Here is a 24745-nt window from a genome sequence, read left to right on the forward strand (position 1 = left end):
CCTATCCATCTCTCAGGCCCCACTTCTCACATGTCTAATAAGAATATCCCAGGTGAGAGTATCCCATGGTTTTGCGAATGCCTGAGCATCTATGTCGGCCTAGATATATTATAATATGATCATAAAAAGGAATGGAAAGAGTCCCTCTCTTCGTGGGCCCAGGGCCCAGAGAATAGGGTGTGTGTGTGTGTGTGTGTGTGTGTGTGTGTGTGTGCAGACACGCATTTCCACGTGGCACAGCTCACTCAAGTATCCGAACATGTGCAGAGATGATCTGCATTGTATGTATTGGACATACACACACATGCCTGCGTTGTCTTGGCCTCCGGACTGGTATTGCAGGTAAGTGTACATATCTATCCTTCTTGTTCATCTAGGCTGTCTGCCTGCAGCCCTGAGTGTACTACCCTCATGTGCCTCTAATGAAATGTGGAGCAGAGGCCCGTCGGAATGCTGAACCAGATTGCACTTGGGAAAGAGTCGCTTCCCGTTCTCCTCCCTCCACCCCTTTCCTTTTGCTCGAACTAGAGAATCTAGAGGAAGGAACTAGCTAGGTGCGGGAGTGTCTGGAGTCTAACTCATCTCCCAGGCTTTCCCCGCCCCCCTCCTGGGGCTGGGGCTTCCCGGTTCCAAAGATTGGTTGTTTTATTCACCTTCTGGGAGAGTGAAAGGGCGATGGAATTTTCCTGCAGGGTTTGTGTGTCTGGGGCCAAGGGATGGGGAGGTCAAAAACTCCTGGAGGGCTCACTGAGGCAGAGGGAAATCACCAGAGTTACCTACAGAGGCCGAGAAATTAGCTTTTGAATTTCCTTGCACTGTTTTGGGTAGGTCGTGATACATCTTGGCAAATACCTAGAATTACCAAACAAGGACTAGTGAAGAAGATAAAGAGGTCCAGTATTGCTAATTATATCTATCCATTGCAGTACTTTGTAGTTAACAGGAGGGAAAAGTACTGACAAAAGGAGGGCGGGATGGGAAAGTTGTTGCTTGCCGGTTCTTTGCACCTCAGCATCTGGGGACTCGATCCCCAAGACTCCCCGAGTGACCTTATTCAGGACACAGCAACTCTGGGAAAGGTAGTGAGAGGCCTGAGGCCCAAGACACAGATAACTCCTCCATTGCAGCTTCCATCAGCCCAGATCTCAGGCCCCCAAGCCTGCAGTCTGGGGGGGAGGGTAAGGGAAGGGGCTTCGGGAAATGGCATCCGTGACATCCAACACTCACACACATGGCCTGAAACTAGGCCTAGTTCGGTCTGGTCTTCCCTCCCGGTTCAGCCTTCGGTTCCTGTAGTCTTCGATCTTCCAAATGCAGCTGCAGTTTGCGAGGTTTCTTGCTTTATGGTTTCCAATTCTTCTGCAGAAACGTATCCGTAAAGATTAGTCTCTTTGTAAGGAGGTCCAGCATGCCATAATACTAAACGACAATGGGAATTTCTTTTGTTTCTGCGCAATGCTACGGTCAGATAGACCGGGGTTTATCTGTCTTTCCCTATTGGACAGGACAGTCAGTTTGCACATACGTTGTCTTATCCTGCATATATTTCTTCTCTGTCTCTACTGGTCTGGGTTGGTCTGTCATTCACTATGTCGATCCTATACAGTTTTTCAGCCGTCCGTCTGTACGATGGTCTGTCTGCCTTTGAGAACTAGGCCTGTCGAAGATTATGATATCGCTCTAATCATCTTCTCCTGCTGTAACCGATTTGTGCCTGGGGAATCAGATTCTTACGATTCTTCTTTCTCCCTAGAGCAATTTGAGGTTTCTCTGTTCCTTGGGTTTACTTAGCAAATGCTAACTGCTGGGGTTTTCTAACACCATCTCTAAGGGATTCGCCGTCTGTCTTTCATCTCAGACAGCAGGGCGTAAAAAGGTAAAGCCATGTTCGGGGAAGATAGGTAATCGTTCTTTTTATTTGGGGGGTCGGTGTCGTTAAACTTAACATGTCGTAACTTAAAACTGCTTTAAGAAATTAAGCGAGTGTGAAGTAGGGAGGGAACTCCAAAAAGGCTTTCTCTGCTGAAGGGAAAGGAAAAGAAAGGAGGGGAAGAAAAGGAAAAGAAAGGGAAGAAAAAAGAAGCACCCTCCCAGAAGAATTTACATGATGCCCCCCCCCCCCATTTTCCTGTTCTCTGTCAGAAGAGAAGCTCCTGGGCAAAGCGCGAAGGGCTCCCCAGCTGGGCCCCCAACATATCGAAGAAACACGGGCTTGTGCCGGGGGTGCCGGGGGAACTGTGATCCAGCACTCTCCAAGTGCCTCAACTTGATCTCTGAGGCTCCTCTTCCCACAAACCCCCAGGGCCCATTCGGAAAGCACTTCCGAATTCGTTTTCTTCATAGTAAAACCTGTATGGCCTCTGGTTGAGACAGGTACACTGGGGGAGGGGGTAAGGAAGGGATTTTAATTTAATTTTTGAAGATGTTTAATAGTGAAGGCGTTGCGGGGCAGCCAGGATTAAATCAAAAGGAGACTTCAAACAAAATAACAAATGAAACACTGGGGCTGCCAGTTCTAAATGCTGAATTTAGGTAATTCTGTTGAATAGAGAGGACAAGTGGAGGTGAAGCCCAATGTTCATCATTTAAAGACACTTTGTAAATCCCACAACATTCTTTGATTCCCAAGTTCCAAGGTCTTTGGGAGGCATCTTAGACATTTAGGTGAATTAGAAAGAAAAAGTTTTGAATTTGGGGTTTGAGGAAGCTTCATTTTTCGACCCTAAGGTTGCATTAAATTTAGGTTTCCCCTTCCCATCTCACCCTCCCCCCCAATTTAAGTGAGATTCGGGGTAACAAGGGTTAATGTCAAGGCTAACTAAGGAGAGACAAATAGGCCCAAGTTCTTGCCCCCTAGCCTCAGTCTCTCCTAGTTTCTCATTGGACAACAGCTTTGGGGTTTCTCTTGTTCCCTCTTCCCCTATTGGTCGGGGGTTTGCTTTTTTTTTTTTTTCTTCCCCTTTCTCTCTCCCTTCCCCCTCCCTCTCCTTCGCGCCTTTGACTGGCACACACAGCCTGGCCCCAGCTCTTCGGAAAAGGGAGGAATTGAAAAAAAAAGTTTCCCAGAAGTTTGGATCAGCGGAAAGACGAAGAGAGGGGGAGAGAGAGAGTAAAAAAAAAGAAAGAGGGAGAGAGAGGGAGGGAGAGAAGGGAGGAGGGAAAGAGGGGGGGAAAGAGGCGGAGGAGAGAGCAAAGGGAGAAGGGAGAAGGGGGAAGAGAGAGAGAGAGAGAGAAAGAATGGGTGAAATCTAGAGATGGAGTCCTAACAGCCTGGGGGGGGGGGGGGGGGGGGGAGCGAGGCAGGGGTGGGGACACCAGCCAGCACCGCTCAGCTGTCCCGGAGCCTCCGCCACTGCAGCCGCTGCCGCCGTCTCCGCTCCGCTGGGGTCCAGGGCTTCAGCCTCTTCCCCAAGCTCATGTAGCAATACTGTCCCCGCTACGGGCCCAGGTTCCTAATTGCCGGGGGACGCTTTCCAGAGACCGAGGCCGAGTGAGTGGGGTGGCAGTGCTGGGCTGTGGGGGGGTGGGGGGGAGGGGTAGAGAGGACTTTGAGAAGCCACCACCTCCGCCAGCGCGGAGACCCACTGCCGTAACCGCTGCTGCTCTAGCCACCCGCCGTCGCTGCCGCCTCTTCCTGGCTGAGGGTCTGCCGGCCGCTCCGTCTTAGCGCACGATTTGGAGCCGGCTACGGGTGGGCTGGCGGTCCAGGGCGCAGGGCGGCTAAGATGAGTGAAAGGAGAAGATCTGCAGTCGCCTTGAGCTCCCGAGCACATGCTTTCTCCGTAGAAGCCCTGATTGGGACAAATAAAAAACGCAAACTACGAGACTGGGAGGAAAAGGGTTTGGATCTGTCCATGGAGTCCCTGAGCCCCGCGGGACCGCTTGGAGACGGCGAGGACGCGGCTCACTGCCTGGAACCCCACCCCGGTGAGTAGGGCGTGCGTAGCAGGCGGCGCCGGGACAGGGAGCAGAATGTAAATCCGGGAAGGTGGGGGGCTGGTCTTTCCCTTTTTCTCTTTTACTTTTTTTTCTCCTTTTCTTTACTTTTTGTTTCCTTCGCTCATCATTTTCTTCTTTCCTTATTTTTCCTTCTTCTGTAGTTCTTTAAAAAGAAAAGATTTTGTTTTCTGCACCCAATATCTCCATTCTTCCCAGTCGAAAACTGAAAACTTTTTTTTTTCTTTTGGCGGGAGGTATGGTGTGGTTGCTGCTATTCTATTATAAAACTAACCTGCAGAGGCTTTTTAATTAAGTTTCGAAGTGGTGGCCTTTCTGGAGAGTGCACTCTAAATTCTGGGACAGTTCAATCCCGAGATAAATGTGTGAGCACCTGGACAGCTGAGAATGAGCAGTTTCTCTCTCTCTCTCTCTCTCTCTCTCTCTCTCTCTCTCTCTCTCTCTTTCTCTCTCTCTTTCTCTCTCTCTCTTTTTGAAGCAGTTCTTCTCTTGAGCGACCTAGTGAACCATTTCTTCCTCAGAAAGAAAATGCTACTTCACTTAGGATCTCCAAACTTGCTTCACTCCTGGCTCAATCCCCTCACCCTTTCCCACCTTCCTGGGGTTGAACTTGTGTGCACGTACGTGTGTTTGCCTGGCGATAAGAGATCGAAATTACATTTTTACTGTATTTGCGTATAAGTTCATATTTATATGGGAATTCTTTTCATACACCCTTATTCCATCTCTTGGATATGTCCCCCAGACATTTACATCTATCATCTGAGTAAACAGGCATACAATTAATTTATATAAAACATCTATATTTGAAAAAACATTACAAAATTACCCTCTTGACATGTTTTTGAATAGAACTGTAGAAGAAAAAAAGCTTCCATCTTTCTTGTGCTAAGTGCCAAAATTTCGCCTGTGAAAAACCAGCTTAGGTCGAACAGCTGTTATCAGAAGAAACTTAGACACACGCACACATATAACACATGCAGCCTCTTTTGGTTGTTTCGGTACATATCCGCTCCAGATATTCTAAAGCATTTCTGGAAGCGATCTCATGGATCTGGGTGCCGGGAGGGGGCGGGGAGGAGATGACACACTTAGAGAAATTGGGAAGGGGGAGAGGAGATCTAAAGAGACCCCAGATAGTCAACTTATAGAGGGAAAAAGCAGTGGGAAGAAATAGAAAATCTTGTTTCATGTAACAGCCTGGCCCAGGGAAGATTCAGAGAAGGGGGCAGCTGTCTGATGCGTGGTTGTGGTTTTTTTTTTTTTTTTTTTAGAGCGGTGACAGTCAATTTTCCTGGCCATAAGGCTAATAATAATGCGATTAAAGGGTGGACTTCGGAGACAGGATTTTATGAATTCTTCGTGTTTTTGTGTCAAGTTACGGTATTTGGCTTTAGTGTTGGAGAATTATTTTTATTAGACGGTGAAAAGAAAATTAAAAGGAGATTTATATCGGCGGAATACGTCTACGCATTCACGGGCACAGGAATTTGGAACACTGGTAATGTGATTTAAGTATTGCTTCTCTCCCTGGGCAAGTGCTCAAAGTCTCAGAGAATGTTAAGCTCTGGAAATCATATTGTGCAACTCCTTCATTTTTACTCTTGAGATTAAATGAACAACAAAGGAGGTAAAACGACGTATCCAAGGTCAAACACATCTCGGTAGGAGAGAACTGGGCCTGGAATCCGTGTCTTCTGCTTCCAAGTGTCGCATCATCTTGCTTCTTAACACTTCTATAGAACGGTTTCTGTAGCGCTATTTTAGTACTCTTGCTCCCGAGTAACCAGAGCCCTGGCAAGAGTTTCGAGCAGGGCAGCATTTGGCGTTTCTGCTTGCTTCATTTCCCTTTCGATATTCTTCCGATCCTAGTTAAAATTACTAAGGGAGTAGCTTCGACAGCAAAATTGGGAATCTATTTCCTATTTAATGTCCCCCTCCCACCAACAATATTTCTCTTTGATTCTCCTCCTCGGTTTAGCTCTTCTGTGGTTTCGCTGTTAAAATGGGATAACCCAAGTTTTCCTAATCAGAGTCACGTTCTTGGATTTTTCTTTCTCTGCTTCTCAGCTGGAAGATCAAGGTCTGGGTGTTTGGCTGCCAGGAGGGAAATAGGGTTAAGAAAGGGAAAATGGAAGCATTCTTTGGGAAAAACGTAAACATTTGAAAAATAATAAGAATAGTAGGAAATATATATTTATCATGAAACCCTTTAGCCTTTCATTTTCTTCTCCCTCCACAAAAAGAAGGTAACTTTTTAACAGAATTTTCCCATTTTCTCAACTATCTTTTTTTGAAAAGCACTTAAAGGAAGCAAGAAGAATGGGAAGGGGGCGGAATTAAAAAAAAGAAATCAGTAGTATCTCTTTCCTCCTTCTGAGAAGCTCCTACTTTCTCTGAGACTTCTGCGTGGGAAGGAGTAAGTCCCCGCGGAAAGACGGTTCCATACGCTTTTATGCGTGGAGCCTGATAGGAAAGTGAGCCACCCTCCTGAAGTGGAGATCAGGCTTTGCCAGAAAGGGCCCCAAGCTTAGTCGATAGCTCCTGAGAGGTGAGCCATGAGGAGAAATAACGCAGTCCGGGAGCTGAGGCACCCAGGAAAGAAGATCTGGGGCGAACACCCAAGCTGGCACTTTGCTGGATTTGGAGGACTGAGGTTCTTCTACTGATTTCTCCCTTTCCTCGTATCAACCACCCATAGCAGCAACAGCAGAAATTACAACAGATTTAAAGGGGGAAAATAAAGGTAACCAGATTAAACAATTGGAAAGACCAGAGTAGGCGACTCTTTCAGCCGGTCGGGTCCCTGGCCCATCACTCATGGCGAACTCTTTCCTTCCCTCACTTACAGGAGAAACACTTCCAAGAGCCGTATCAGATCCTTCCCAAAGGATAAAAGTGAGGGCGGACAGGACTGAAGGAGCATGATGATGGTCATTTAGGACAATTGGGATTTGTCTTTATATTTGATTTAGCTTTAGTAAACGGCCATAGCCGTGTTTAGCCTTGGGACAAGATCCACAAAGCCTGAGAGTGCTGAGAAGAGCCCCAGAGTTTAGTTTTCTTCTTTTCTGTTTCCTTCCCTTCTAATCTTCTCTCCCCCGCCACCATTTTCTCCCTGGTTTCAATCACAGCTTGATTTTATGTAATGCTAGCAAGGAGAAAGCCCAGAGACCTTGATAATAGTACTAATTTCCTTATCCCTGGCCCGCATAACGGGAACATCTACCCGTCTATCATAGCGAAGCAAAATCCAAAGAGTGGTGGGCGGGCAGTGGAAGGAAAAGGACAAGAAGCCGTCAAGGCACCTACCACCTATTCTGTCAAATTTCCGACTAATGGGAGTGGAAATAAAGAAAAAAAGCTCAGGGTCACAACCTTGGACCTTGAAACTTTCAGTGAACTTCGATGGGGCAAGAAGGCATTTCTCAGATTCAGGGCGCACGCACATGTGTCCCAGTTAAAGAAGCAAAGTTCCCTAGGATTCGGGAGAACCAGAAGCTAGGGCGCTGAAAGAGAAGGGTCAAGTACTGTTGTCCCAATTGTGCCACCCGCCGGGCTTTCTTGCGTCCCTCTCACTTCCCTGCCCCCAAAGCGCCTAGGGCCTCTCCAGTTTCGGCCTTGAAAAGACCTTCACATAGCCTGACAGTCTCCACTTTCTAGCCCTGTCTAGTGTGTTCTAACTTCAGATTCAATTAGGTTTTCCCCTCCGAAAACGTTCGGGATCTTCCCGTCGAAAGCCGAACTTAAGTCACTCAGATGTTCACGGCTCAGGCTTGTAGGTACTAGCAGAGAGCACTTTGAGACTTAAAGCTCAGAGGACTCTAAAGGCCTTCTAGAGCGCTTTGGGGTTCTCTCCCACGCGACGCAAAAACCCGCTTCTTTGGACTGGCTTGGGAAATGTCTCTGGTTTGCGGGGTTCTTTGAACGCCAAAAGGAGGGCAGGACGGTGCAGGGACCTCCAGGACTGCTAAAGAGCTGGCTGAACTGTCTGGGGTTACATCTGCCTGCGAGATGAATCTTGACGCCAGACTCTATGCTCTCTGACTTAGGAAGTCACTTTAACCAGGGCAGGGTTTTAATACTGTCTCTTTAGCGAAGTCAATTCCTCTCAACTAAGGGCAACTCGGGGAGATATCAAAGGGAGTTCGTTTTTGTTTTTGATGTTTGGGTAATGAGGAAAGATTGACTAGGTTTCTGTGTGGTTATAGATTTGTGAATGTTTTGTGCGCCCAAGCGCTTGAAACTGGGCGAGAAAGTGTACAACTAATAATACCAGCCGCAACGAGAAAGACCAATATTGCTGAGTACAGTAAATTTCTTCCTTGTAGTTCTGTGGCTCAGCCTGAAGAGCTCAAAGAGACTCAGGGATCTCTTTATGATTCTCCTTCCTTCCCGAAAGATACGATTACCCGGGTTTTCCATATGTGACCGACCGTTATGTGAGTGTTAGAGTACTGGATGGTCTCTGCAGACTTGACTGCGCCAGTCAATCCAGAGTTGGGTGTATAGTTTGGCTTAGTCTCTCAGATGAAGTCCTTTGGGCGGAAGAGAGTGTGTGAGAGAGCATGCTTGGGTGAAAGTTTTTTCGTGTGTGTCCTGCCTCAACACAGAGCAAGACATGCATAAGACTTCCTTGCTATTTTGAAATATGGTTCTCTATGTCAGGTCCTTTGTAAGTGCTTCTACCTGAAGGGGATAGCCAGGTCTTCTAGAGGGAGGTCTGAAATTGTCATCGACTGATCTTGACTGTCTAAAAGGGTGTTGGTTCCCTGGTTCATAGTGGTGAGATACTTTCTCTGGGCACTGTCACACGAATTTATAAATGCAAAAAATCGTATGTTGGTGTGGTGCTCTGTGTAGTAACTGCGGTGAGCATATCTTGGAAGGAATAATAGTTGCATTATGCCATCCGAATTTTGGAAAGATTATTGTTAAGTAAAGAGTACTGAGCTCGTCAAATTAAATGTCACAAAGTCTTACAAACAAACGCTGCTGAAATAATGACAATGGCAATACCATCAACTGAAATACCTTTTAAATTTCAAGGGTGGTTTTAAGCCTATGGGAGAGATAGGGTGATTTTGTAGAATCTCCTTTTTTTTTATTTTTGCCTGATAACATTTCTAAAGGAGGATGTGATCAAGTTTTTTTAAAAAAAATGATAGTGTCCAGTTAGATCTCCTCAAATGTGATCTTTCTTCCCCTTCCCCCTCCCAGACTTCTTGTATAAAGGGCAAGGGTGCACACATGCTTAGCAGAAGGTTTTCCATTTCATCAAAGCTTCAGGGCAAATAAATATACTGTTGCCTCCCTCCAGTCTCTTCCTGGGTGCAAGCCTAGACTCTCTTCTCTGCCTCCTCCAAGCAGATCATCACTAGATGTTAAAAGAAAACTCACTAGAATTCCACAGACCGAATATCCATGTGACCCTCAGGTTGTTTACTTCTAAGAGTTCAGATAAGGAACTCCCAGTGCTCTGGAGAAATGGAGATTCTTTTCCAAACTCTTCAGCATCTCCCCAGATGATGTGGGCACAGATCCTAGCATGATGGCCACTAAGCACCCACAGAGCTGCATAACAGTACACCTTGGTTTTTCTAACCTCACATGTGAAGTTCCTGTTAAGTAAAAATCACTGAGATAAACAAAGGGGGAATTCCATGCTTTAAAGATGCATAGAAATTAATTCAAATTTCTAGATGTTCCAGAAAAATCTTTTCAATGATCTTAAAGAATGTAATGAAATTCTGTAAAAACTAAATTAATCTAAATTTATTTTAATCAAAGAAAATATGAGTTACTCTGAGGAGTGTTTGAGAGATGACTAGTTGGATTTCCAAAGGGGACAGCTGGGTTAGAGAACCTTGCATCTACCAACAAATAAAAATTAAACAAGTTGATCCAGGTAAATAGACAATCTACAAAACTGAGGTGAGTTCCTAAATCTCTCCCTTATGCCCTCAATTGTAGGTGTTGCTCTCCCTGACTCCCTCTAATTATCTGCATAATTTCCTCTTCATTTTACTTTGCCTGTGTGAACACAAGATTAATAGAAAAAGTAATCCAGAAACAACTAAGGACAAAATGTTTTATTAGATAAGAGTGAAATAATGTACTTAAAAAGCTTTTTTTAAAAAATCCAAGATAATTGGTCTCTTAAAAAAACCATCAATGGTGGAAACATTTCATGATTACTTGTTATCTATCTGTGTTTCAAAAAGTACCTAGTAGAATTAAATGAAACACTGATTCTGTAATTTGGCACATTTTACACTGGAGTGTAAAAGAATTTCTTCCTAAATCTGTTAGCTCCTTCCCAGGGCAGGGCCAGATGACAAAAGTCAATGTTAAAATCTGTACATTTCATGGAAAATGGGAGGATGAACAGATTGGCATTTGCTTTTCAATTCTGGAAAGGCAGTTAAGTAAGCTATTAAATAATGATTCTGGGCTGTATGTGGCTATCCTTTTCTGACTTCCAAAAGGAACAAAGCAGCCTAGCAGAAGGGAAAATTTTAGTAAATTTCTTCATCAGAAGTTTTCATTTTGATTTGTGGTGAATATTTCCCCATAGTGGCAGGTAACTCAGAGAATTTGGGTTCAGTTTGAAACAAGCAAGACTGATTTTCTTTTTCTTTCTTCTATTTCCTCTACACTGATCATTTTTACTTTTCTCCTCTCTCCCCCCCCCCACCCCCCCAGGTTTCCTAGTGAGTTTAGGTTCAGAATTTTATGTGTGCCTGTTTGAGATCAGATGCTTAAAGACTGAACCCTAGCTAAAGTCCCAGCAGGGAAGAGCAATTAGCAAATTCATGAATGGGGTTCTGTTTACACTTCTATTAAGAAGGATAATTATTTGTTAATTTAAGTAAGACCTTATGCCTTGGTTATAGCTATTAGCTGATGATGCCTCAGCCTCAGTCTCTCACAGGAAATGTGAGAAATTCAAATATACTTGTAAGGCTCAATTACATTTTCATTTTAATCAAAGTAGAAGTTTTCAGTTAAAATAAACTTAGAGTTGTAAACAAGCCCTGTAAATTCACATTCTTTACTGCTGAAACACCCAGTGTTTGGTCTAAGTACTCTATGTATATACAGCATAATGTATATAGTTGTAAATTTGTTATGTCCATTATGATATTCATTGATTAATTGATTTGTTCATCAATTCACCACATATTTATTAAATTCATGCTGGGTGCTGGGTGCTGTGGGTAAGGGAGATACAAACTTTAAATAAGACATGAAACTCTCCATGGGCACATTATAGCATTCTAGTAATACTCTATATGGTATAGAGTACTGTAGCATAGATAATGGTGGAGAGAGACACAGAACGATAGTTTCACTGTATTTTTTTTTGCTGAGCAAATTTATTTACAAACAGAGCATTTGAATTTTGGGAGGCCTTCAGGGTTGTCACCTCCAAGTTTTGTTTGATAATTGTAGAAAATCCCCAAGGCTGAAGCCATGCCCCTAGGTTAGCCTCTGGATTGGATCCTGATGTTATAGGATAAAGGATAAAGGAAAACACAGATTGGGGGAAGGGTCAGTCCTATGGTGGGAAATTTATTTTAATTTATTTGATGATGATATTCATTGTGAAAAGTGTAGATTAATTTTACTGTGAATACTAATCTCACACTTTTCATTCAATGAGTAAATTATACAGTTATTAGGGTCTGAGGAAACTCAGAGTAAACAGTAGAGATAATGTGAAAACCGTTGAACTTTTTGTTTTATTTGTTAAGATAAATGGAACATAGAAAAAATATAAAATAAGCAGAAGTATTTCTCCTCATCTCCTCTACTTGCATTGACCATATGATGCTTCTCCAAGGATCAGATGAAATGGTGTTCATGAGAACACTTTAAAAAGTATGAATCATTAAGGGATTATTATCATGTAGCTAGCAGAGACCATGGGGTTTAAACTTACAGAACTCAAGTGAATGCCATGATATTATTCTCCTCACTATCCCCCTTGTTTCCTGTTTAACACCATCCCACAATACAATGTTTATTTTTAAAACCCTAGACTGGGGCTCATAAAGCCCTGTTTTCACTCTTACCTCCTCCTGTGGCTTACTTGACCCCCGACCTGCCCCCCTCCCATATGAGGATCAGAAAGCCAACTCTTCTAGCAAATTTCATATGGGGTTTCACTGTGGAAGGAATTCCGATTTTACCCCCTTCCTGTGAATGGTTCCCTGGAAAAATTAGACAGCTTCAATTACCTTCAGAAGCCAATTAATTGTGTCCAAATCACAGATTACACCTCCCTTTCATCCGATTGCCTTTGGCTGGGCATCCTGTGTTTCCTAAACTCTCCTTTCCAGCAGCTCCTCATCCTGTCCTGGGCTAGCTGATTTCAGAGAACATGGAATATTTTTCTTTTTCCTCATATGACAGAGAGAGCAAGAGAGGGCCTTGGCGGAACGGCTACCCACAGAAACCTAATTTCTGTTGCCATATTTTAGCTACAGCCTCAAGTTTCCCTCTTCATCCCTTAACTAACTCCTCTCAGCTCTCCCTACTCCAGCATCAGGCAATGTGTCTTGAGCTGAGGGGGTCTTCCTGCACCCTTCAACTCAAGGCAGATTCCATATGTTCAGAAACCTTGATTGTGGCATTTTAAATAACCAAGGACACTGTAGTGCTGCATGATGGCTGATTCCTCTCATAAACTCCAGTTACTGTGGCCTGTTGACTATGAGGTAAATGGATGGGGTTTTGGGGGTGGAGGCTGGGGGGGGCATAAAAGAAAAGAAAAAAAATTCCACCAAAAATGCAGCTAAGAAGGGGCCCAAGGATCTTACACCTCACGCCCTGAGGGGGATTTGAATTTTGCTTTCATCAGGCCCAGCAAATTTCAGAAGAATCAAACTGACTTCAAACATTAGGAGCAATTAGAAACCAGGAATTTCTCTGCTTGCTGAACTTTTTATCCCTAAACATTTCCAAATGGGTAAATCTAGGGTCAGGAGATATCTTAGCAACCTTATTATAGAGGATAGTAATAATTTAGCCTGTTCAAAAAGCAAAATGTCATTTAAACTTAATAGTTTTGCTAGTGTAGTTAATATCTTTGCTTGCTTAGATGTAACTTTGTAGTAATATGAGCCAACATTTAAATGACTCAATATAATAAGAGTCATATTGGGCACTGTATAATATACAATCCAGTCCTTGAGGTTGGTGTGATAGTACACTTGAGTAAATAATAAACACTATTCCAGAAAAGCTTGATCCAGGATGCTTTGCCTGTTAATCATCCAAAATAAATGAATGTATTTTCCTTTCTGGATTTCCCATTCTGCTGCATCATTAGGGTGCTGAGTTGACTTTAGCTATGCCAGGTTATGCCAAGAGATCAGTCTCTAGCAGGCCCTACTAAGGTATATAGGCTCTGAGCATGGGCTCAGGGACAGACAATTCATCTTTTATCAGAGGACAAACCTAGTTAAATTAGGAGAGGTTCCCTGATGACATCAGTGATTTATCAGTTGCTGTCACTTGGACTGGTGGAGGGGTTACCATCTGTACTGGTTGAAGGATTGTCTGTGCCCATGAAATCAGAGATCTTTGAAGTATTAGTACATTTTGAAAATTGAACAAAAAATTAAGACAGTGTCAAATGACAACTGGTTCTATGACCTCCCAGTGCCTCAATGACCAGCCCCAGATAGCTCTGGAATGATTATCATTCTCGTAATTAACCCGTTTCAGTTTCTGACTTAGAGAGCAATGAGGGAAAGGCAAGGACACTGAGGTTTAAAGAATTAAGTATAACCTAGGCCCTAAACTGAGCCCTTAATTCTGATCAAGCTTTGCATTTCTTGGTGGCCCAGGTCCAGTAGTTTGACTTCTCGGGGTCTCTGTTTCTACCTTAGAAAAAAAATAAATATAGCAACATGAATTTTCTTCAACACTGGGAATTATAAACAAAAGTAACTATAAAAACTTATGGAGAAAAACATATATTCCAAAAACAGAAATGTTTTCCACAGAAAATAAGCTCTCAGAGGGATGGCAGAACTTAGTGGAAAAGAACATTACTTTGGAATGAAAGAAACATGCATTTGGATCCCACCTATGCCACTAAACAGCTCAGCATGTGCCCATTTTACGGATGAAGAAACAAAAGCTGAGAGGAATAAATTGACTTGCCTGAGGGCACTGAGTTAATAAATGGTGGCATGTGCTCCTTCTACTATACCATGCATCTACTCTGTGACTGGAAGAGACATGACTTGAAATACAGATGCCCTTTGGTATTCTCAGAAAACAGTCACCTTATCCCTAGTGGATGGAACCAGTGGGATTGAGCTGTTGTTTTTTAAAAATTTCTTAGGTCGAGAGAACTCCCTGTCTGAAAAGTCCCTTCTATCAATGCAGATGAGCAAAGACTCTGTATCTTACAATCTCAGAAGATTGTTTGGGCCACTGAGAGTCTGAATGACTTGCCTACGGCTGTGTTGCTGGTGTGGCATTTACTTCCGAGGTCCTTTAGTCCCTTCCATTGTTGTCATTTCAGTTGTGTCTGATTCATCATTTAGGGGTTTCTTGGAGGGGTTTGCCATTTCCTTCTCCAGCTCACTTTACAGATGAAGAAACTGAGGCAAACAAGGTTAAGTGACTGGGCCAGGGTCACACAGCTAGTAAGTGTCTGAGGCCCGATTTGAACTCAGGAAGAGAAGTCTTCCTGACTTCAAGCCCAGTGCTTTATCCATTTCAGCACCTGTCTGCACCAAATCCTAACTCCTTGTTTTACAGATAAACCATGTGAGAAGCAGAATTGCACTTGGGACTTCCTGCCTCTTGCAGGCAAACATTAATTGTCACAAAATCGGACTGTAACATGACAGAAAGTATTAGTTCCTATTTTTCATGTCAAGCTTGTTAAGCCGAGATCTTGATTTGGCAATGTTGTTAGGATGCTAAAAGCATGCCTTGGGGACAGGCAAAATGCTTTTCAACAAGATAGATCAGAAGTTGACATAGCATTCAAGCCCACCATTCAGAGCTGCTCCACTTGGGGTGGTGTCAGAGCCAATCACCACAAAGTAAGATGTGTACAACCAGGACGTAGGAGTTCTATCTTGTGAGAGTCTAATTCCTTATGTACTACTGAAGCTAAATCTGAAACCCAATGTTGCTCTGATTCTTAAGCCCTTGCCATATTTACTTGGTTTTATGAACAAACAGAATACTTACATTCCAATAACAATTCATATCTTTAGTGATATGCAGCCAAATGGTAACTTTATAATATACTCAGTGAGCCCTATTACAACACACTGGACTTGCTGGCATCATGATGTAATGGAAAGAACACTGATTTTGGAATCAGGAGACATGGACTTGAGCCCGGTCTGTGTGACCTTGGGCAAGTCATTCATCTTTCAAAACTTCAGTCTCCTCATCTGCAAAATGCAGTTGTGTGTAACAGAATCTCAGAATATCAAAGTGGGAGGGTATTTTGGTGGCCAGCTATACAATCCATCCCTGAACAAGAATCCTCCCCCACCCCGCCAACAACATCCCTCACACATGGTTATTCAAGTCTTTGCTTCGAGAACTCTACAGAGGGGAAGCTCACTACATATCTCCTTAGTTCATTTCATTTTGGCATAGTTCTAATTGTTAGGAAGTTTTCCCTTATATCAAGCCAAAATTGGCCTCTTTTATGCCTCTATTCCTTGTGCCTAGTCCTGCCCTCTGGGGATAAGCAGAACCAGACTGACCCATCTTTCCCGTGAGAATCCTTAAAATACTCAGAGATCTATCATGCTGAAAATGTCTCTTCTCCAGGGTAAACTCCTTAGTCCCTTCAACTGATTCTCATATAGAATGATCTCAAGTTGCTCCATCATCCTGGATATCCTCCTAGGAATGTATTATGTTTTATCAGTATCTTCCCTAAAATATTACACCCAGAACTGAACACAGTATTTTATATGTAGCCTCACTAGGACAGACACAGTGGGATCATTATTTCCCTAGTCCTTCATGCTATACTTCCTTCAATGAAAACTCATTTTGCATTAATTTTTGCTTCTATATCACACTGTTGATGTATCAATGAACTTGAAATCAGCTAATTGCCCTCCCTCCCAAATCTTCCTCAGAACTTCCATCTATATTCCTTATAGCTCTATATCTGTGGTACCATTCGCCCCCTGCCCAATCTTATCATTTTAAGTTGATCTTTTTGGACCCACATGGAAAGTTTTATATTTATTTCTATTAAGTTTCATATTTTTACATTTGACCTGAATGTTCTAGCCTGCCAAAGTGTTTTTGCACTATCTATTTCTTGGGATTGTTACGTGGTTAACTATGTGATGTGTATGATGTGCTTTGTAACAATAAATTGCTATGTCTACCCAAGTTTCTTCCAGATTTAAGTCCTATAAAAATATAATCCTCAATCCTATGTAGGATGTCATTGCCAAAGAGTTCATTATATAGTGGTTAACCTACTGGAGATAAACCTCCTTGTACGTAGCTATGATGGTCCTTGAAAAACACACTTTCTGTTTCTGGGATGCTGTTTGAAGCACTTTTAGTTTTTCACCTGTCAAAAGTTATACTTTTCTAGAAGAGACTTACTTTAGAGACTCTAGGTTCAATCCATGCCATGATGAGACGTTAGAGCAGTATTTTATGGAAGAAGTGCTATATAAATGTGTTATTAGTCTCATGATCACGATAACTGCTCAGAGATTAAAATCAGGTATAGGATATAGCCATGTAGCATTTTGACCAGTGTAAGAGGAAATGTTCCTGAAACACTTTTAAATTTATTTGTATCTTTAACATTTTCTCAATCACTTTCTTAAGTCCAGACAATTATCCAAAAAAAAATCCAGCCTTGATTTGTAGAGCTTGTTGGTTTCTGAAGGAGCAAACATTCACACTGAGTATTTCATAATGGTGCCTGTACAAGCTGGTTCCAGTACACCCCTGGAGACTATGGATCCCATCCCAAGTCAACAGGCAAAATGCTTTTAAATGGATAAAATTAAATAATAAGATTATAAAGGAAACACATTATATTGGAATACAGGTAAGAAACTATTAAAAGCTTGCAGAACCCCTGAAATTCCAGCTTAAGAACTCCTGATCCATTGGAATATCCATGGCCAGAGTATCATGGTGGCATCAAATACCTTCTCTGAGGCATATTTGCTATGTGATCCTGGGCAAATCACTTGGCTTCCCTGAGACTCAGGTTAATCATAGAATAGGGATAATAATACCTTTTTATCGTAGAGACTTAAGAAGAGTTTGGGGGAACTGAAAAGCATTCTCTGTGGCTTTGTGGGGCTTCAGATCCCACTTGGTGTTCAACTGCAACACATGCAGAGGTGATGTATTTTGGCTGAATCATTTTTTAACTGAAGTAACGGATATCTCTTCTGACCTGTTTTTTAAGGTTCTTAATAAGTAGCTAAGAATTTTGCATGTGATGAAAGAGATGAAAGGTTCTTAGGAAAGTCTCAGGTACTTCAATGACTCAGGTCTTAAGAAAGTTTCACTTCTGAGTCTTTTTTTTAAGTGACAAAAACATGACTTAGACCTGATCTCAAGTGTCTTGGGGCAGATGATGAACGAGGCAGCAGATAACACCCATCTATCCCATAATAGTTAGTCTTTGGTAAGGAATAGCAGACTCAAACAGCTTGACATAAAGGAGAAAGAGTAAAAGGACCAAATGAATGAAGATGGACTTAAAATGGGATGTCAGAGAAAACATCACATGGAGAAAGCTTTTGAGAGTAATAGCAGAAACTGAGAAAATGACAGAGAGAGAGAACAGATTGTATTTGAATGATTTCTAGCTGCCTTGGGTTTGTAGGCCTACCCTTTCTGAAGTCACTTTCTTCAGGAAATAGAGAGATTCCCAAAATAAGTGAGATTGCTTAAGATTTTCTTTTGTTCTCATGCCTCATGTTGGATTTTTGTCATTTCCTGACAGTAAGGCAGAGAAAGTAGCTTCTCTGGGGAGGATGGAAGCCACAGTTTCTTGTTGGAGCCAAGCCAGGTACCCATCTCCCACACAGGACAAACCAGTCCAAATGTGGAGGGCTGTCCCTTGGCTACCCAGATCCAACTGCTGCATTCTTGATTCTCTTCCTTTCATACACTATGCTGTGGTGCCCTATACCTCTTAGATCTTCAAATCACGTATTTCTGGACTTGAGGTGTTGTGCAAGGAGTATTCAATTTATAGTTAGAGGACTTGTATTTAAATCTGGGCTCTGTTCCTTCAAACTGTGTGCCCCTGGGCAGGCCACTTCATTTCTCTGGGCCTCAGTTTCCACAACTGTAAAATAAGGACTAGATGACCTCATATGTTCTAAATGAATGATCCTGTGATTTTATGGCTTGGCTACACCCCCTTTAATCCTGTCCTCATTTTCCCAAGACCTAGTATCTCCTCTTTTCTGTGAATGACTTTTCTCTGATATTCAGACTTAGAGGGGCCTGAGATTGACAGGTAGTATGCTGAAGTGAAAAGTCCTGGACCAGGAGCCAGACACCTGGGTTCTAAACCTGGCTGTGTGTGATCTTGTATGTCTTTTAACTTCACTGGATTTTAATGTTTTTATCTATAAAATAGGGAGATTGTACTAGTAATCGGAAGGTAGGGAGAGTAGGGGAAGCTTCACTCCAGGACCTGGGCATCCCCAGATAAGGGCAGTGTCCCTAGATGACCTATCTCTCATGTCCCTTTCTGGTTCTATAGTTTTCCAATTCTATAAATTTTGAACTTAGGAAGATAGGGGGCCTTCATTTGTTGTCTCATAATGTTAGAGTCTATATACAAAACTTTTAATCATTCTCGCTTGGTAGTACTATAGAGGAAAGTAAAGTGATATTTAATGTTACCTTTCCATCCTTCCATGGGGCACATAGTAATATAGGAAAGCATGAGGCCTCTCCCTGTCTTTTACCAGTGTTACTGGTAAAATTAAGCTGTCAATCAGCATCAGGCTCCCTCCATAACTGTTTTAATAGAATATTTTGTTTTAATAGAATCACTTTTTAAATGTTTTAATAGAATAATGTATTAACAGAATCACTTCTATTTGTTTTAATTAAATAGAATAACTTCTATCTTGATAATGATTGACAGCACAACCAGTCAATGACAGGGGCACAGTAATGCTGGAAGAACATAGAGTTCTTCATCCACCTTATTTTCCCCTCACCTGACAAAAAAGAATATTCTATATAAGCAGTGTGAGGATGCAGAGTATTTCCTGGTATAATAAATACTGAACTAATGGTACACACTACTGGACCCTTGGCCTGCTACTTAACTATAATTGGAAGGTAGGGAGAGTAGGGGGAACTTCACCTCAAGATCTGGACATCCCAACAGAAGGACAGTGCCCTTAAATGAACTACTTTGGTTATGCCTATTAGACCTATTAAGGAAAGGCTCCAGTGTGAAAAGACTTTGAGAAGTCTGATTTTATAAAAGATATTCTTGAACTTGGGGTGCCTATATTTTTCCAAATCTTCTCTGCAGTTCTTCCATATAATATGATCAGGCTACTTATTGAATTTGTTTTAAAATCTCCCATAGTCATTTTGAAATTCAGGGGAACATTAAATGGCTCTGTTGTACCCATTTTCTTCTTCATTCACAACAGAGATTGCTTCTGATGGGTAATTGATTCAAAATGGAATGGCTTAAAGACGTATCAGTTGCAGTGACAGGCAATTCATGCATTATAAGTATGGTTGATTTTTGGAAACTCTGGAATCACAGCTGAAATCTCTTTTCCATGGATTGAATTTACACGGGAAGAGTTCCTGATTTACACAGTGGCTTCTTTCTAATGCACGAGGATTAGGGAACAGCCTTGAAGAGTGACAGACGAGTATGGCTAGCAGAGCCACAACTTTCAATGTGAGATAGTTGCTTTGATTCTCTTATTTTTTTTCATAGCTCTCCAGCCAAACTGGATGGTTAGCTCTCCCCCAGTCTCCCTCTTCACTCTATTGCTTCTATGTATTTGTGTGATGCAGTATACAGAATTTTGGACTTGTACTGGGTATTGGGGGTGGGGATCTAAGTGGGAATCCCTTCTCTAATATATTTTTTCCTTCTTTTTCCTTTTTTCTCTTTTACTTCCTTTTCTTCTTTCTTCTTTTTCTCTATTTTTTTAAGCAATTGGGGTTAAGTAACTTGCTCAAGGTTACATGGCCAGTTATTTCTGGGTGTGGTGCTGAGTGTCTGAGCCTGGATTCGATCCCAGGTCATCCCGACTCTGGGGCCAGTGCTCTTACTCACTAAACCACCTGGCCACCCCCCCCCCCTTCTCTAATACTCAGCTGTGTCCTTTAACCTTTCCTTCCTGAGCATCAGTCTAATCATCTATTAAATAAGGTTAACAATATCAATGTCATAGTGTTGATGATGTCTGCAAAGTGCTTTGCAAACCGTAAAGGGTAATCATCAGCTGTTATTTGTACCTGAATGGAATTCTGTCATCATCTCTGCTTGTTGAACCCCATCGCTGGTGAAGTCTGTCCTGATTCTCTCAACTGAAAGTGATTTATCCTTCCTCAAAATTTTTAAGAGAACTCTAACTGGATTTTCCTGCTTTTTTATATTCTCCCTGGTGTCATACTTATTCATGTACCTCTCTTATTCTCCTAGTAGATTGTATGCTTCTTGAGGGCAGGACATTTCCTCTACTCCCAGCCCCTAGCATGGTATCTTTCATACATCAAATATCTATTAATGTTTGATACTTAAGGAACTGAAGTAAATTGATGCATCAGTTATCATGTTTGTTACCAAGCAACAGTACAATTATTCATTCCCCCATTACCCCCTCTTAGACTAATTTTCTAGACTATAAATTCCACAAGGGCAGAGAATACATCTCTACATAGTAGGAATTCAATAAATATCTATTAATTGAATTGAATTTTTTCTCCTCTCCCTAGCTCCAATTACCAGTCTATACTATCTTTCTAAAGTATAGGTGACTTTAGTAGTAGGGAATCTTGGGGAAACTTTTTAAAAATATGATTTTCAAGATTAATCTATCCATTTGTGCTTTCACCTCCTTCTCCCTTGATGTACTTAGAATTTATTCTCTAACCCGAAGTCATATTTCTATAACAGGGACTTGGAAAAGGATCCAGTCTATGTATTCATGAAAGGTTTCTTTGGGTGGAGCCATTCAGTCTTCTATATTTCTGTTCCATTGTGGCTATTGTCAGGTCTGTCAAATCACAGACCAAAGACTGGCTCTATTTCAGGACTTGAAAAATTGTGTTTAGAAGATACTAAATGGGAATGTTTGAATATGTTTCTATTGTAAAGCTAGATTTGCTCTCCTTGCTGACATCACAACCAAGTTGCCAAGTGGAGGATTTGTGACTTCACTATGCAATAGGAACAGCAACAAATGGTTTTTCAGGCATATTTATCCATGAAACTCAGATAACATTAACACAACTTTAAATTTCCAGCGTGAGGTAGGATTGGAACCAAAGGAAAAATTCTGAAAAAAAATTTGGGGACTATTTGTCAAATGAAACTGCCTATGAATAAATTACTGAGAGTGTTGCTAATGTAAGTGGTAGAATTAACAACTCAGGCTATGACTGTATATAAATAATGGAAAACAAATGGAGTGTTGGTCATATGACTTTTTTTCTACAGCATCTTGAGATATTCCAAGTGCTTCCAGTACACCAGAGAAATCTCCAGCTGCAAAACCACCCTCATCCTGGGAACATTATCTTCAGCCTGGTACAACTGCATATTATGAAGATTAGACTGTGACATCACAGTCATTTAAGGAATCTCTATGATATTCTGTCTGGGTGGCATGCTAGTGACAAAGAGATCAGGAGACTGTTTCTCCTGAGACAGGCCAGTTCTGGGTACTGTACCAATTCACACGTAGGAAGCAGAGCTCAGGGAGGGCTGGGGAGGTAGTGTGTTGTGTGGAAGAAAGGCTTGCCAGCCTGCGTGGGTGAATTGGTTTCGGGTGTTAACGTTTGTCTTTTTTCTTCCCCAGGACTTGACTGCATTCTCCTTTTTCTCTGCTTGTCTGGTTTCCTGGCTGAGTTGTTAGGAACTACACAGCTGTGTAGTTCATTTCGGGTATGTGTTGGGAGTGATGTGGCTTGTCTTTCTGTAAGGGAATTTTTCTTAGGCATAAACAAATGTACATACTCCTCTGGACTTTAGAAGAATATTTTGCCCATAGCCTTTTCAACTGGATGGTGACCTGAACTTCATGAACATGTAGTGGAGAACTCTTATTTGTAGAAGGTAGTTTTATCCATACGTTAGACCCAGAAAATATCAGTTACTGTCAAAAGTGTGGGACTTAGCTCACTTGGTCTATAATTGGGAAGTTGGTAAATTCAGAGGACCCAAAAGGCTTGAGATTTTCATGTTCTTTTCAGAGGTCCTTTGGAGAGTTCGGGGGCAAAAGTAACTTAATTCTTCCTGTTGGTTTTTCTAGTTACTGACTTCATTTTACTGTGACAATGCCCAGAGTATTTATTTAGTCTGTAGTTAGAATGTTAGTAAGTTCAAAGTACCCAGGGGAGTGATGAAACTTAGAGATCTAAATGTGTTCATCAGGGAGAGAGTACAGTTGGAAAAACCCCATCTTCCTGATCCATATGGCTTGGGCAGATACCAGAAGTCAGTGTTCATTTCAGACTCAGGGCTTAAGATCTGGTGTCTTTGCACAAACCCAACCTGGAAGTCTTGATGGATTCCTGCAGTACAGGTCTCATTTTTTCAGGATTAATGTCATTCTGTTGTTTTTAGACTCTGATAAGGGCTTAGAAGCTTCTAGCACCTCAGATACCTCCAAGTCATAGTTTGGGCTTGAACAATTATAACACATCTTTTCCACATACCCTCCCCTAATCCAGGATGCTTTTTGCAAGTCTACCCATATGATAGCTGGCCTGGGTCCAAAGGTCCAGGACCCAGAACAAGCACTACCTTTAGGCACTGGACTTGGTTAGTCAGCTAAAAAGGAATTATTTAGCACTTACTGCATGCCAGGCACTGAATGTATCAAGAAAGGCAAAATAATCCTCAAGGGACTTATATTCTAATTGGAGAGAAAGCATATGAAGAAAGGAGGGAAGGAAGAAAGGAAGAAGCAAAGGAAGAAAAGAGGAAAAGAAGGAGGGAAGGAAGGAAAGGAGGGAGGAAGGAAGAAGGGAGGGAAGGAAGGAAGAAGGAAAGGAAGAAAAGAGGAAAGAAGGAAGGAAGGAAAGGAGGGAGGAAGGAAGGAAGGAGGGAGGAAGGAAGAAAGGAAAGGAGGGAAGGAGGAAGGAAGGTAGGAAGGAGGGAGGGAAGGAGGAAGGAGGAAAGGAAGGAAGCCTTTATTAATCACGTACTATGTGGCAGGTACTTCACAGGCATTTTCTCATTTGATTCTCACAACAACCCTTGGAGGCAGGTGCTATTATGATCCTCAATTTACAGTTGAAGAAATTGAGGCAGACAAAAATTAAGGAACTTGGTCAGAATCACACAGTAAGTATCTGAGGTCAGATTTGAACTCGTCATTCTGAATCCATGACTCGTACTCTACCTAATGTATTACCTAACTGTACATGTCAGCTATACACATACAGCACACACAGACACAAACACGCACTCACACACACACAGCCCTCAGCAATATTTATGCACACCTTATACATAGTCCCATATATGTAATATAATATATGCACAATATACAACACACACATATGTAATATAACAGTAAAGTAATATATACATTATATTAATATCACAATTTTCTGTGCATATAACAATAACACATACATACAATAATATATGCAACTTAATATACATAGTATATGTAATATAGTAATATTATATAATACATGTAATATAAATGGGAGATTCTCTCTGAGGGCAGGCCCTGGGAGTGAGGAGGGGAGGTGAGGGAGGGTAGTAAGGTTTCTTATGGAAGATGGGATTTGAGTTGAACCTGAAAAGAAACGAGAAGCCATAGCTGAGGAGGGGGAGCATTCCAGGCTTAGAGGACAAGGGTAAAGGTGAGGACTTGGGAGATGGAGTGTCCAGTACAAGACTCCATGTGGGTTGGTGGTGCTTTGGTACCAGAGACCCTGAACTCTCATGACCTTCAGTCTCAAAGGCAATTTGCTGTGTAAACTCAGATGAATCCCTTGGACCAAACGTGCTTGTTTCCCATCTATAAGGAGGGTTAAAACCATTGACTTCCCTGGTGCTATTGCAAAGGAATGTTCAGAAATAGTGGGGGAAAATGTTTTTTGCCAAGAGAAAGAACTTTGTGCAATGTGCAGAAGGGCTTCAGTTTTGCTTTCTAAGAGTCCCCCCTCCCCCCCCCCCCGCCCATTTCATAAAGTGTCATTAGTTAGTGAAGGAAATGTCTCAGAGCAGAGCTACTCCAGCCTTTCCTATTGGGCCTTATTTCCCTGGCAGCCTGTGCTTCCTGCCCAGCAAGGGAGAAAAAGAAATGGAATAAAAAGGCAATCTGAAAATCCCTGGTGTTAGACAGGAGGGCAAAAAATATCCTTAAATGAAAGACAGATTGCATGTGTTTGCCCGAGAAAGGGCTGTTGTGTTAGGCAGAAGCAGGGGATGAGAAATTCCTCTGTGTGTGTGTGTGTGTGTGTGTGTGTGTGTGTGTGTGTGTGACAGAGACAGAGAGAGAGAGAGAGAGATAGAGATAGAGAGAGAGAGAGAGAGAGAGAGAGAGAGAGAGAGAGAGACAGA

General features: G+C 42.1%; 1 protein-coding gene across 5 annotated transcripts in view; it reads left to right on the forward strand.

Moving 5' to 3' along the window:
* Positions 1-24745, forward strand: part of TBX15 (T-box transcription factor 15) — a 169272-nt gene that overhangs the window by 16047 nt on the left and 128480 nt on the right. Inside the window, exon 1 of one of the 5 annotated variants that reach the window (XM_069090217.1) lies at positions 54-342. The exons of 3 other annotated variants lie outside the window; for them this stretch is intronic. In XM_069090217.1, the coding sequence (XP_068946318.1) occupies positions 270-342 (73 nt within the window). In that variant the 5' untranslated portion in view covers positions 54-269. Of the gene's footprint in view, positions 1-53; positions 343-3305; positions 3928-24745 lie in introns of those variants that run through there. One more of the 5 variants, XM_069090216.1, reaches the window with a different exon arrangement.

Source organism: Petaurus breviceps, unplaced genomic scaffold (assembly GCF_028583685.1).
Source record: "Petaurus breviceps papuanus isolate PSGF00001 unplaced genomic scaffold, PetGlider_PUasm1.0 186, whole genome shotgun sequence".
Lineage (NCBI taxonomy): Eukaryota > Metazoa > Chordata > Mammalia > Diprotodontia > Petauridae > Petaurus > Petaurus breviceps.